Source organism: Podarcis vaucheri (assembly GCF_965113315.1).
Source record: "Podarcis vaucheri genome assembly, chromosome: 16".
Lineage (NCBI taxonomy): Eukaryota > Metazoa > Chordata > Lepidosauria > Squamata > Lacertidae > Podarcis > Podarcis vaucheri.
Window position 1 is genome coordinate 44204515 of NC_138754.1, and position 13675 is coordinate 44218189.

A 13675-nucleotide genomic window follows, 5' to 3' on the forward strand; every position below is an offset into this window, starting at 1 on the left:
TCAAGAGAACAAGCTGGTCATCACAAACACGCTTTTCCAACAACACAAGAGACGACTCTACACATGGACATCACCAGATGGGCAGCATCCAAATCAGATTGATTATATTCTCTGCAGCCAAAGATAGAGAAGCTCTATACAGTCAGCAAAAACAAGACCTGGAGCTGACTGTGGCCCAGAACATCAGCTTCTTATAGCAAAATTCAAGCTTAAACTGAAGAAAGTAGGAAAAACCACTGGGCAGGTAAGATACAAATTTAAATCAAATCCCTTATGAAAAAACAGTGGAAGTGAGGAACAGGTTTAAGGATTTAGATTTGGTGGACAGAGAACTATGGATGGAGGCTCGCAACATTATACAGGAGGCAGCAACAAAAACCATCCCAATGAAAAGGAAATGCAAGAAAGCAAAGTGGCTATCCAATGAGGCCTTACAAATAGCGGGGGAGAGAAGGCAAGCAAAATGCGAGGGAGATAGTGAAAGATACAGGAAATTGAATGCAGATTTCCAAAAAAGAACAAGGAGAGACAAGAAGGCCTTCTTAAATGAGCAATGCAAAGATATAGAGAAAAACAACAGAATGGGAAGAACCAGAGATCTGTTCAAGAAAATCGGAGAAGTGAAAGGAACATTTCGTACAAAGATTACCATAATAAAGGACAAAAGTGGTAAGGACTAACAGAAGCAGAAGACATCAAGAAGAGGTGACAAGAATACACAGAGGAAAAATACCAGAAAGATATGGATGGCTCGTACACCCCAGGTAGTGTGGTTGCTGACTTTGAGCCAGACATCCTGGAGAGTGAAGTCAAATGGGCCTTAGAAAGCACTGCTAATAACAAGGCCAGTGGAAGTGATGGTATTCCAGCTGAACTATTTAAAATTTTAAAAGATGATGCTGTTAAGGTGCTACACTCAATATGCCAGCAAGTTTGGAAAACTCAGCAGTGGCCAGAGGATTGGAGAAGATCAGTTTACATCCCAATCCCAAAGAAGGGCAGTGCCAAAGACTGCTCCAACTACCGCACAATTGCACTCATTTCACACGCTAGCAAGGTTATGCTTAAAATTCTACAAGGAAGGCTTAAGCAGTATGTGGACTGAGACCTCCCAGAAGTGCAAGCTGGATTTCGAAGGGGCAGAGGAATCAGAGAGCAAATTGCAAACATGCACTGGATTATGGAGAAAGCTAGAGAGTTCCAGAAAGCCCTGAGCCCGGCTTCGGCTGGGGAGGGCGGGATATAAATAAAAAATTTTCTTCTTCTTCTTCTTCTTCTTCTTATTATTATTATTATTATTATTATTATCTACTTCTGCTTCATTGACTTTGCAAAAGCCTTTGACTGTGTAGGCCACAGCAAACTACAGTGGTGCCCCGCAAGACGAATGCCTCGCAAGACGGAAAACTCGCTAGACGAAAGAATTTTCCGTTTCGGAAAACGAATTTCCTATGGGCTTGCTTCGCAAGACGACAATGTCTTGCAAGTTCCTGCTAGTTTTCCCCCCTCCCCCCTTTTCTAAGCCGCTAAGCCGCTTATCAGCTGATCCGATCAGCAGATAAGCTGCTAAAAGCCGCTAAAAGCCGCTAATAGTGCTAATAGCGCTAATCCGCTAATCCGTCAATGGGCTTGCTTCGCAAGACGAAAAAACCGCTAGACGAAGAGAATCACAGAACGGATTCTTTTCGTCTTGCGAGGCACCACTGTATGGCAAGTTCTTAAAGAAATGGGAGTGCCTGATCACCTCATCTGTCTCCTGAGAAATCTCTATGTGGGAGAAGAAGCTACAGTTAGAACTGGGTATGGAACAACTAATTGGTTCAAAATTGGGAAAGGAGTACGACAAGGCTGTATATTGTCTCCCTGCTTATTTAATTTATATGCAGAATTCATCATGCGAAAGGCTGGGCTGGAAAGGGTGCTCATCAATGGTTCCTCTTCATCCTGGAGAAGAGTGACTAGTGGGGTGCCACAGGGTTCTGTCTTGGGCCCGGTCTTATTCAACATCTTTATCAACGACTTGGATGATGGACTCAAGGGCATCCTGATCAAATTTGCAGATGACACCAAACTGGGAGGGGTGGCTAACACTCCAGAGGACAGGATCACACTTCAAAACGACCTTGACAGATTAGAGAACTGGGCCAAAACAAACAAGATGAATTTTAACAGGGAAAAATGTAAAGTATTGCACTTGGGCAAAAAAAATGAGAGGCACAAATACAAGATGGGGGACACCTGGCTTGAGAGCAGTACATGTGAAAAGGATCTAGGAGTCTTGGTTGACCACAAACTTGACATGAGCCAACAGTGTGACGCGGCAGCTAAAAAAGCCAATGCAATTCTGGGCTGCATCAATAGGAGTATAGCATCTAGATCAAGGGAAGTAATAGTGCCACTGTATTCTGCTCTGGTCAGACCACACCTGGAGTACTGTGTCCAGTTCTGGGCACCACAATTCAAGAAGGACACTGACAAACTGGAACGTGTCCAGAGGAGGGCAACCAAAATGATCAAAGGCCTGGAAACGATACCTTATGAGGAACGGCTAAGGGAGCTGGGCATGTTTAGCCTGGAGAAGAGGAGGTTAAGGGGTGATATGATAGCCATGTTCAAATATATAAAAGGATGTCACATAGAGGAGGGAGAAAGGTTGTTTTCTGCTGCTCCGGAGAAGCGGACACGGAGCAATGGATCCAAACTACAAGAAAGAAGATTCCACCTAAACATTAGGAAGAACTTCCTGACAGTAAGAGCTGTTCGACAGTGGAATTTGCTGCCAAGGAGTGTGGTGGAGTCTCCTACTTTGGAGGTCTTTAAGCAGAGGCTTGACAACCATAAGTCAGGAGTGCTCTGATGGTGTTTCCTGCTTGGCAGGGGGTTGGACTCGATGGCCCTTGTGGTCTCTTCCAACTCTATGATTCTATGATTCTATGATGAATGCCTAGCCGGAATTAAGATTGTCGGAAGAAATATCAACAACCTCAGATATGCAGATGACACAACCTTGATGGCAGAAAGTGAAGAGAAATAAAGGGCCTCTTAATGAGGGTGAAAGAGGAGAGCGCAAAATATGGTCTAAAGCTCAACATCAAAAAAAAACCAAAGATCATGGCCACTTGGCCCATCACCTCCTGGCAAATAGAAGGGGAAGAAATGGAGGCAGTGAAAGATTTTACTTTCTTGGGCTCCATGATCACTGCAGATGGTGACAGCAGCCACGGAATTAAAAGATGCCTGCTTTTTGGAAGAAAAGCAATGACAAACCTAGACAGCATTTTAAAAAGAAGAGACATCACCTTGCCAACAAAGGTCCGTATAGTAAAAGCTATGGTTTTCCCAGTAGTGATGTATGGAAGTGAGAGCTGGACCATAAAGAAGGCCGCTCGCTGAAGAATTGATGCTTTTGAATTATGGTGCTGGAGGAGACTCTTGAGAGTCCCATGGACTGCAAGAAGATCAAACCTCTCCATTCTGAAGGAAATCAGCCCTGAGTGCTCACTGGAAGGGCAGATTGTGAAGCTGAGGCTCCAATACTTTGGCCACCTCATGAGAAGAGAAGACTCCCTGGAAAAAACCCTGATGTTGGGAAAGATGGAGGGCACAAGGGAAAGGGGATGACAGAGGACGAGATGGTTGGATAGTGTTCTCGAAGTTACCAGCATGAGTTTGACCAAACTGCGGGAGGCAGTGGAAGACAGAAGTACCTGGCGTGCTCTGGTCCAGGGGGTCACGAAGAGTCGGACACGACTAAACAACAACAACAAGAAGAGAATTATCTTTTTTGCTGCAACACACATCTGATTGTGTTTTCACTCACACCTTGAGATCTACCAGCCCAAGTAAATCTGTCCAGCCTGGTCTGTCCACCTCTGGCTAATATCACCCCAAATACTGTTTCTTCCGTCCAACACGCTTCTAATGCTCTTAGTTCATGAGACAAAGGTTCTTGAGAGCAGAGCAGTAAGGCCTACAAGGCCTACACAATTATCCAAGCCTGCTAACTGCTGTTAACAGCTAACTGCTAAGTCACTGTGACTCTTGACTCATCTTGAGTCTCCCTATAAATGTAGCCAGCCTCTCTATGGGCCTCAGTGTTTGTGTCCCAGCCAGTGTGTGTGTTGTGTTGTTGCAGACAGAGTGGCTCCAGGACTCTAGTAAATCAGTAACTAAGACTGTGCCTCTGTGAAGTCAGATAGCTGCTATGAGCACTCTGTGTATGCTCTTTAACTATGCTGTTTCTGAACAACACTGTTTATGAAGAAGACTCTGCATTGATTAATTTACTGCTGCACGACATTAGTTGGTGAAATAAAGCCACACTATTTCCTTTGAAAGAGGGCCCATAGGAAATGTGGTGTTTCCTTAGCTTCCCCATTGCCCTGCTGCAGGTATGTTCAAATTGTGTTGGGCTGAAAGAATGATGTAAGAATATGTCATGGTTAAGAGAATTTGGTATAAATAAGATTTAAGTTTTAAGTTTTAGGGCTTTTTATGGTAAGATAAGGTTAAAATAGATTAAGGTAATTTAATGACAGAATATTATGAAAGATGGAAAGGATTTGCTGAGATAATTAATAACTAGAATACAAAAAAGGGAGGTGTGAGGAGGTCGATGAAACAAGGTAATGACAGTTAAGGATTTGGGAATATTGGATTTGTTTTTAATTTTTTGTCTATTTTTGCTTTTTGCTTTTGATGTGTTTTGTTTTCTCTCTCTTTTTGACCTTGTTTTCTTTTTATTGATTCGTATTGTTTAAATGCTACTTGGTTTTTTTTTCTTGTTTGTTTTTCTTTGTTTCTTTGTAATCTCAAAATTCTCAATAAATATTAAAAAAAACAAAAAACAAATTGTGTTGGGCTGAATAAATAGCAGATCTCAGAAAGTCTTTAAAAGATCTAACTCCCCAGTCCAACACCCACATCTTACTTCTTCTGCTTCTTCTCCAGCTCATGGTTCCGGCTTTGCTGGCTTTCCATCAACACTCGTGTATCTCCCAAATCACACGTCAGCTGCTTACACTTTCTTTTCAGCCGCTGCGCTGTCCGCCTGGCACCTTCATACGCCTTCTGGGCCTCACCTAGCTGCAAGGCAGGGAGTGTGGTGGGTTGAGAAGTGAAAACAAGAGAGACCCGCACAGGAGTGTCACATGCTCACCCAATGGATGTGGGCCCCGTAAAACCCCATTGCCACTTGCCCAGCTGCCAAGCAGATGCCTGCAGAAAAAACCACAAGCAGCTGGTATTGCCCTCTCCCACTGCTTGCCAACAGCAGCTGGAATTCAGTGGTAGCTGCCTCAGAGCATGGAGGGTCCATTGGGACAAAACTAGAACTGCGCTAGGTCAGGCTAAAAGGCCATTCTGCTTCCCACAGTGGCTGGCCAGGTGGCTGGGAAAACCATAAGCAGGGAACTTAGCCAGTGGCTTTACTCTTCTCTTTTTTCCCAACACCTGGTATAATAACAATAATATTTTTTAAATTTTTATCCCACCTATCTTGCTGGGTTTCACAGCCACTCTGGGCTTACAACATAGATAAAAACACAACAAAGCATCAAACATTAAAAAACAAAATATCCTATACGAGCAACAAACAAACCAATAAACCAATAGAAACCAACAACAACAACAACAACTATAAACAATTTACAATTATACCCAAATTAAAATAACTGCCAACTCCAACTAAACATTTAACCAACATCAACCTGATAAAAACAGAGGAATCAAAATTAGAACCATTTAAAATATTTTAAAACATTTTAGCCAGTTGCCCCATTCCAAGAGTTGTTCCAGCAATGTCCTTCCGGCCTCCCAGGAGCCTCTTTTAGGAAGGATCCCTGAGTAATACTCAGGGATAAACTGCTCCTGAACAGGAGGGTTCTGTCTAGTTATTACAGTATTACAGTCCATCATATAGTTATTACAGTCCATAATTGATTGTTTCATGCGGGTGGAGGTTTCCTGACTATTTATTGAACCATGGCTGTTTTAACATCATGTTGGTAAGCTGCCTAGTGGTTTTTTTGGAACAGAAAGTGCAGGTTGTAGATCTAGGTTGAAAACACAAGTTTAAAAAACCCTCCATGCATTTCTCAAATCCCTTTTTACAAAAGAGTAAGATGCTTTCCTGAGCATGGCAACCCAAATAAAAAATTGCGTCTGTACATTTGAGGTGCTGGGAAGGTCTCAGAGCTCACATCAAAAGCATCTGCTTGGCATGCAGAAGATTCCAGGTTTAAACCCCAAAGGCATCTTCAGATAAAAAAAGGATCAGGTAATAGGAAAAGTTGTTTGGGGCTTTTTAATTTAGAGGGGAAAGACCAGTAAAAGGAGGGCATTATAGAGGTGTATATTGCAGTTGGCTGTAGTACCTGCAGAGAAACAGACAGACAGGTTGTGTATCCACAGCAGTGACCAGAGGAGGAATGACCGCTGGGAGAAGAAACGTCCTGGTGCATCTGCAGCAGTACAACTGGACACCTTCATCTGCCCCGGCTGCAACAAAGCATGCCTCTCCAGCATTGGTCTCTACAGCCCCAGCAGGCTCTGTATCTTTCCAACGGTTTGACGTCACCCCCAAAGAAGCACCCCTCCACTGTCTCCCATGACAGACAGGTGCAAACCATAGAGAAAGTATACAGAAATATGTCTTTCTCCCTCTCTCATCATAATACTAGAGCCCAATGTGATAATCCAATGAAGCTGAAGAGTTGAAGACAAAAGAAAGGACTTCTTCATGCAGTGGATTTGTCCCACAAGATGTAGTGATGGTCACTGACCTGGACGGCTTTAAAATAGAATTACCGTAACCAAGTTTATGGATGGGAAGACTGTGGACAGCTACTAGTCCTGAGAGCTATAATCTTTCCTGCCCAAGTACCAGCTGCTGGGGTTCAAACAGGTGGCTGGACGAGATGAGCCTTTGATCTAACTTAGACGGCCTCTTTTCTGTCCTTATGCAACCTCTTTTGTGTCTGGGACCCTGGAGAGTTGCTGCCAGTTACAGTGGATGATGCCAGGCTAGATGGGCAAATAGTCTGGGCTGGTTATCAAGCAGCCTCTATCTCCTTTGAGTAGGAAGCCACATTTCCTGGTGCTTCACTTGTGGGCCAGAATGAAACAAGTGTTCCTTAGGGAGGTCAGGTCTCCCCTTTTCACTAGAACTCATGTCCTCCAACCTCTGCAAAGAAGGTGACAGAGAGAGCAATTGCTATTAAGGAGTCCCTTTAAATAAGCTGAATGTTGAATTAATGAAGCCTGTAATTCCAGACAAGTGCCTGAATGCAAATGGGTTGTTTGCCTTCACCACAGCCCTCCAGAATGACGGAAGCTTCATTACTTTTTAATGTGCCATGAATTTATGTAGTTATTCTTGCCCATTCCTTCAGCCTGGGGATCATCAGCAGTTCTTCAAGGCGGCTTTGGGCTGGAAAGCAAACCGCAAGTCCACCCAGGTTTATTTTTAGAAGGCAGGCATCTGCCCTACACAGAGTCAGAGCATCAGTCCATTTAGCTCTGCTTCTGTGCTGTCCGCTCCCTGGGCTCTCAGGCCGGGGTCTTTTCCCAGACCTCCCTGGAGATGCTGCCACGGATGGAAGCGCAGGAACCAGGGACTCTTTGCATGCAAAGCAGGTCCTCTAAACTCTGAGCTACAGTCCTTCCCTAAAAGCAAAGATCCCAGTGCTCATGGTTCCAAATAAAAGGCTGATTTGAAAAGGGATCTCAGAAGCTGCCTTCTCCTGAGTCCAGCAATTGGCCCATTTGCCTCCACTTTGCAACGACTGGCAGAAGCAGCTCTCCAGGGTTTCCTGCAGGGGACACTCCCAGTCCTTCCTGGAGATGGAGACAGGGATGGAACCTGTTACTTTCTGCATGCAAAGCCAGTGCTCTTCCGCGGAGCTACAGCCTTCTTCATCTCAGATGCCCTGAGGTGATCTCACGGCAATGCTTGCATTATTTGATGAGAGGGGCTTTAATGAAATCTGCAAGCGCCAGCCCTAAACATGCTTCTCTTTTCACACACACACTTAAAAGTCCTCTAAAACGGTACCTAAAGGAGCCAGCAATGCTTATATTTTGTGTAATATTAAGAACATAAGGAGAGCCTGCTGGATCAGGTCAAGGGCCAATCCAGTCCACCTTCCTGTCTCACAGTGCCTCACTGGGTGCCCCAAAAGGAAACCCTCAAGTAGGATTTGAGCAGAAAAGCAACTCCCCTCCTCTCTTTTCCAGCAACTGGTATCCAGAAGCATCACTGTTTCTGACCATGGAGGCAGAGCAGAGCCATCTTGACATCCTGACAAGCAGCCACTGGCAGCCTTTTCCTCCATGAACTCGTCCAAGACTCTTTTAAAGTCATCCAAGTTGGTGGCCATCCCATCCTCCTGGGGGAGGGAGTGCCCATGTTTAACTCTGTGCTGCGTGAAGAGGGACTTCCTTTTATTGCTGTTTTAATCATTAATCATTTAATCTTGTTGCCTTTATTATAGCTGCCTAGCCATTTGCATAGGGAGGCCCTCTTGTGAGGAGCTACCCCAAAGGTGGGACAGAAAAAAATGATAATAATAAATGTATTACTGCTTTCCTCAGTGTGCTTTTATTGATGCTCCTCTCTCTTTGATTGCTCTGCCTCTGCTTTTATTATCCCCTTCTTCCACTCCTTTCCTGCTGCTGTTTTAAAAGGGGTTAATAGTCTTGTTTTATTGCTGCTTATTGATCTTTGTATTCACTGGTATTTTGATGCTTTTTTGTCATTAACTGCTTCGCAAACATTTAAAGTTGAACGGCAGGGCAGAACATCATCTAATTAATTAAGACCAATTAAAATTAAATTGATTCTGCTGCATCAAGCACTTCTGAATGAGCCAGTCGTATCCAATCTTGAAGCCCACCAGGTCCCTCCAAATGTTTTGGACGACAGATAGAGCAGTTGGAGGAGGAGAGGGCAGAGGCTGGAAAATGAATTGTGAGTGGAGGGGCATCCTTCTTCCATCATTGGGACCCCCTGGGGAACTCACCAAACCTGCTGCACCTGGAATTGGTTGTGGAGAGGGCAGCTGGCTGCTGAGTGGGACACGCCTGTGGGCAGCAGCCTGATGAGGCTCCCTCCACCTTGGGCCTGCCCATAAAAAGCATTCATGGAGGGAGAGACTAGGGCGATGGCAGGAGCTTCTAGGAAGCTTCCCCTCTGTGGGAGCCCTCCGAGGAACAGCTGTGAGTTAGTTTAGGCCCTGGGTGCAGGTACCAGGGTGGGTAAGTTGAGTCCTGGGTGAGGCCGAGAAGGATGGGTATGCCAGGAGCAGGAGGAACTGATATTGACTTACATGTATTTAGAATTTTTGCTTTACTGTAACATTTTTATAAGTAACTCCGTATTTTTGTAAAACCCGTTGTGGTTCAAGCTGTCTGTTGTTGCTTTGGTTTTTTGTATACCACTTAGAGAAATGGTCTTAAATATAAAAACTAAAATATAAAATATGCTCTCATTAAGTGCTAGCTGGGGCTGGTGAGAGTTGCAGTCCAAAACATCTAGACAGGCAAGGTTAGGGAAGGTTGATCTATACCAATTGTTTGCACTGGGAGTTGAATCATTTCTCTGGGCTTCTATAAACTGTGGTAGACAGAACAGTCCAGGCCAGTGGGCACCATTAACTACTGTGTCAAAGGCATGAAGCCAACAGGGACTAAGACCCAGAAGGAGTAGCAAGCCAGCAGGGAGAGAATAGCCCTTTTCTCTCTGTGGGAAGTCCACAGACAGGAGCTGAGCACCAGAGCAGTCCTCTCCCTTCCTGGGGTTGCCAGCAACTGGTATTCAGAAGCATTGGTGCCTCTGACTTTGAAGGCAGAGCATAGCCATGGTGGGTAATAGCTATCAAAAGCCACGAATTTGCCCAATTCCCCTTTAAAGCCATCCAAGCTGATGGTCATCACTGCCTCCTGTGGGAGTGAGTTCCCTAGTCTAACTATGCACTGCCTGACATCCAAGGGCAGCTTCAGGAAGACTCTCATGACAGGCTCAGTGATCTGCACATGGGAGCCCACTGGGGGGAAATGTAAACACACGGCCCCACCCCAGCCAATGCTCCTTGGCCTGCCTTTTGTTCCAGCTCCTTTTTGGATGTCTGCTCCGCCTCCAGCCTTTCCTCCAGCTGTGTGATTCTTTTCCGGAGAAATCCAATCTCAGTCTGTGCACAGTCCAGGCGCATCTGCCATTCATCTCCTGTTAATGCCAAAAGAGACACATTTACATTGCACATCCAAACTGCTCAAATAAAGTCCACGCAGATGCTGCTGCACCCAAGCAGGCACAACAAAATGGCTTGTGGTCACAGGATTTTCAGGGGACCTAGTGAAGTGCTGTGTTATTAGAGAAGTGTCAACCAGGGTCCTGAGCTGTAAAGGGCAGCTGTTTACAGGAAACTGTTTAGTTTAGAGAAAAAGTGAGGAGAGGTAACATGATACGAAAAGTGTTGGATGTAATTCATTGGTGCAGTCAAATGCAACGTTCTTTGTTTTCCTAGAGTGCGCACGGGCAGGGGGACATCCAGTCTGGGTAACTTCCTGTCCCACTCGTCTGGAGCTTTCTCCTCCTGCATGTGACCTGGGAAATGGACGTGGCTCTGACTAACTCCATAAAAGAGCCGAGTCTGTTTTGTTTTTCTATTGTCTTGCTGCTCTTTTGCTGCCATGCTGCTGTCCTGCAGTCATTTTGTAATTTAATTACATTTTGTAATGTACAGTGGTACCTCGCAAAACGAATCCCTCGCAAGACGAAAAACGCGCAAGACGAAAGAGTTTTCTGTTTTTTGAGTCGTTCCGCAAGACGAATTTCCCTATGGGCTTGCTTCGCAAGACGGAACGTCTTGCGAGTTCTTGCGAGTTTGTTTCCTTTTTCTTAAAGCCACTAAGCCGTTAATAGCCGCTAAACCGTTAATAGCTGCTAAGCCGCTAAAAGCCGCTAATAGTCGTGCTTCGTAAGACGAAAAAACTGCAAGACGAAGAGACTCGCAGAACGGATTAATTTCGTCTTGCGAGGCACCACTGCAATTTTGCTGTCTGCTGACTCTCAGCCAACAGTGCATGAGTTCAGTCTCCATATGAGATGAACTCACACTTTGTTTGTGTAAGTACCAAGTAAAACCTGCCTTTCAGGGATCAAATCATGAACTGAAATGTGAGTAAACCTTTTGTTACTTTACTCAGACTCTTGTGTCTTTATTCTTTTAAGAGGGATCAAAGGGGACACAACGGGGTGGCGCCATGGGTAATGGCAGACTCCCTCTGATCCGGAGGGACCAGCTCCACGGGAAACGGGTCTTCTCCGCTACGGCGAAGCGGGGACCCTTTCAAAAATCACAGGCGAATGAAGCCTGTGACCATGGGACTCGGCGGGCACCTTTAGCGCCCCCCCAACCCGCAAAGGAACCCACTAACGGGCTCCGGAGCGAAGAGGGGGAAGTGGCGCGGTGCTGAGAGTCAACGGCTTCTTCCGTGGAGTGAAGCCGCACAGCCGTTGCCGGAGAGCGCTGCCTTTTTCCTGGGACAATTTGGCTTTTAAAACAATCACCGTGAGTACTTAAATTTCGGACAATTGGACTCTAAATAAGGACTTGCGAGTAGAAAGGAAAATTGGACTTAAAAGTTTATTTTAATTTGGTACTGAAACGGGAAGGTCTAAACAGGAAGTCAGCCTTCCGTTTCTTTGTAGATAGATTAAAGCAAAGACATGGCAAACTAGAGTTTAGAAAATCGCTTGCAAAGGATTAACTTTCACCATTTAAGATTGTTGAACCCCCTTCAAAAGCAGGAGAAGTGGGGGGATTTTATCTGGACTGTTTAAACCTGCAGAAGTGAGTGTAAAGCAAAGTAATTTTCCACCGTCTTGATCCTGGAGCGGGGTGTCAGGACTGACATTTTTTGAAGCTCATTGACCAGAGACAAGCGTTTTTGACAGATAGCTAAAAGAAGAGAAACATAGTGATTCCATTGTTCCCTTTCGCATTTTAAAGGAACAAATATTGACAAAATAACTGAAAAAGGAAACTTTGTTGTTAGATCTGCTTTTAAAAGAAAAGAACAAATAGGAGTTTTTCCCCTAGAGGGAGCCTGTGAAACTGTAACCAATTCTGAATCGGGGAGCTTGCAGCTGTTACAGATTACGATCGTGGGAATAGACTTCTGACCTTGGGACAATGTATTCAGAAGCTCTGTTGTGTGCTCTCTGTAAAACAAGTGCCCTATTGGAACAGCTACATGAGAAGACGGACTTAATGACTGATGTGATCAGAAATTTTGAACAGGCAGTGGGAAATTATATGGAGCCCACCCAGAAATCAAATCAGGAGTGTGCCCTGACAGAACAGATGAGGGAAGAGGATGTTGCTGAATCTTGGGCGCCAGAGATGGAGGGAGTTGCGGCCCAGCAGGAACATGAGTTTTTGGATTTGACAAATGAGCTTGGAAAAAGCCAGATTTGGAAAGATAAAGTTTGGTTTGGCTTGGAAATGGGGGGTTGGATAGACCCCCCTATGCAGGGACGTTTGGACTTTTCAAGTCTGGTAATGGGCCGTGAGTTGTTTGGGGTTGTGGGGGCTCTTAATTTTGGAGGGACTTTGAAACAGGTTCTTAAATACCACATGGAGTTCAGTGTGGACTATGGAAAAGGGCCTGATTTGTCGAGAAGGGTCAAAAACATTGTTAAGCTGGAGTTCCCACGAGTGAAAGGAGCAGGAGACAAAGGAAAATATAGCAAAAATATGAAGAAGAGCCGCGGAAGGGACATGGAAGGGACTTAAGGGCTTCGGATATAAGATTACCAGGTTAATGCGCTAGATTGATGGGATAGAAAGGACTGACAAAACCCGGTACCAGGGGGAAGAGACGCTGGATGAAGATTGGATTGTTTTTTTGTTTTTTCTCTATTAGGATTGTTTTACAAAATTGATGAATGTTAGAAAAATGTTGGAACGAAATTATTTGGCTTTAGTAAAAATGTTTAAAGAATTATGTAAGAATATTATGGTTATGAGAAATTGGTAAAAGGACTTCCGGTCAGCGCCAGCGATTAATGGCGGATTCCCTCTGAGCTCCGGAGGGGATCGGCTCCGTGGGACTGGGTCTTGCTGCTGCGGCGAAGCGGGGACCCTAAAAAATCACAGGCGGTGAAGCCTGTGAGCGAGGAGACTCGGCGGGCACCATTTGCGCCCCCCAAGCTGCGAAGGAGCCTTTTTAAAGGCTCCGGAACGGGACGGGGTGAGCGGCGCGGGGCTGAGAGTCAACTACCCTTTCCGCGGAGTGAAGCTGCATGGCCATTGTCGGAGAGCGCTGATTTCTTTCTGGACATTTGGATTCTAAAGCAACTACCCATGAGTAGGTTTAACTGATTTATGGAGAAAAAATTGAAATATGGCACCGAAACGGGAAAGGTATAAACAGGAAGTCTGCCTTTCCGGCTTGTAAACAGAATAAAGCAAAGAGACTGCAAAGCTGTAACTTTGAAAGTCGTCATTTAAAGTTTTAAACTCCAACATCAGAAAAGTGGTCCCCCTCCTGTTTGCAGGAGAGGAGGGGAGAAGTCTGAGCATTAGTTACCTGCAAGAAAAGGGGAAAGTAAAGATATATCCGCTGCCTCAAAATCCTGGGAACGGACTGCCTTTGACAGGGAAGCTTATCA

The 13675-nt window shown here is 45.0% G+C and overlaps 1 protein-coding gene across 1 annotated transcript in view; it reads right to left on the reverse strand.

The window, feature by feature from the left end:
- The window catches only part of MYO18B (myosin XVIIIB), a 330944-nt gene that overhangs the window by 141012 nt on the left and 176257 nt on the right, over positions 1–13675 (reverse strand). Inside the window, exons 28-29 of the mRNA XM_082204380.1 lie at positions 10098–10222; positions 4931–5085 (exon numbers count right to left, since the gene is read on the reverse strand). Coding sequence (XP_082060506.1) covers positions 4931–5085; positions 10098–10222 — 280 coding nt within the window. The remainder of the gene's footprint in view (positions 1–4930; positions 5086–10097; positions 10223–13675) is intronic.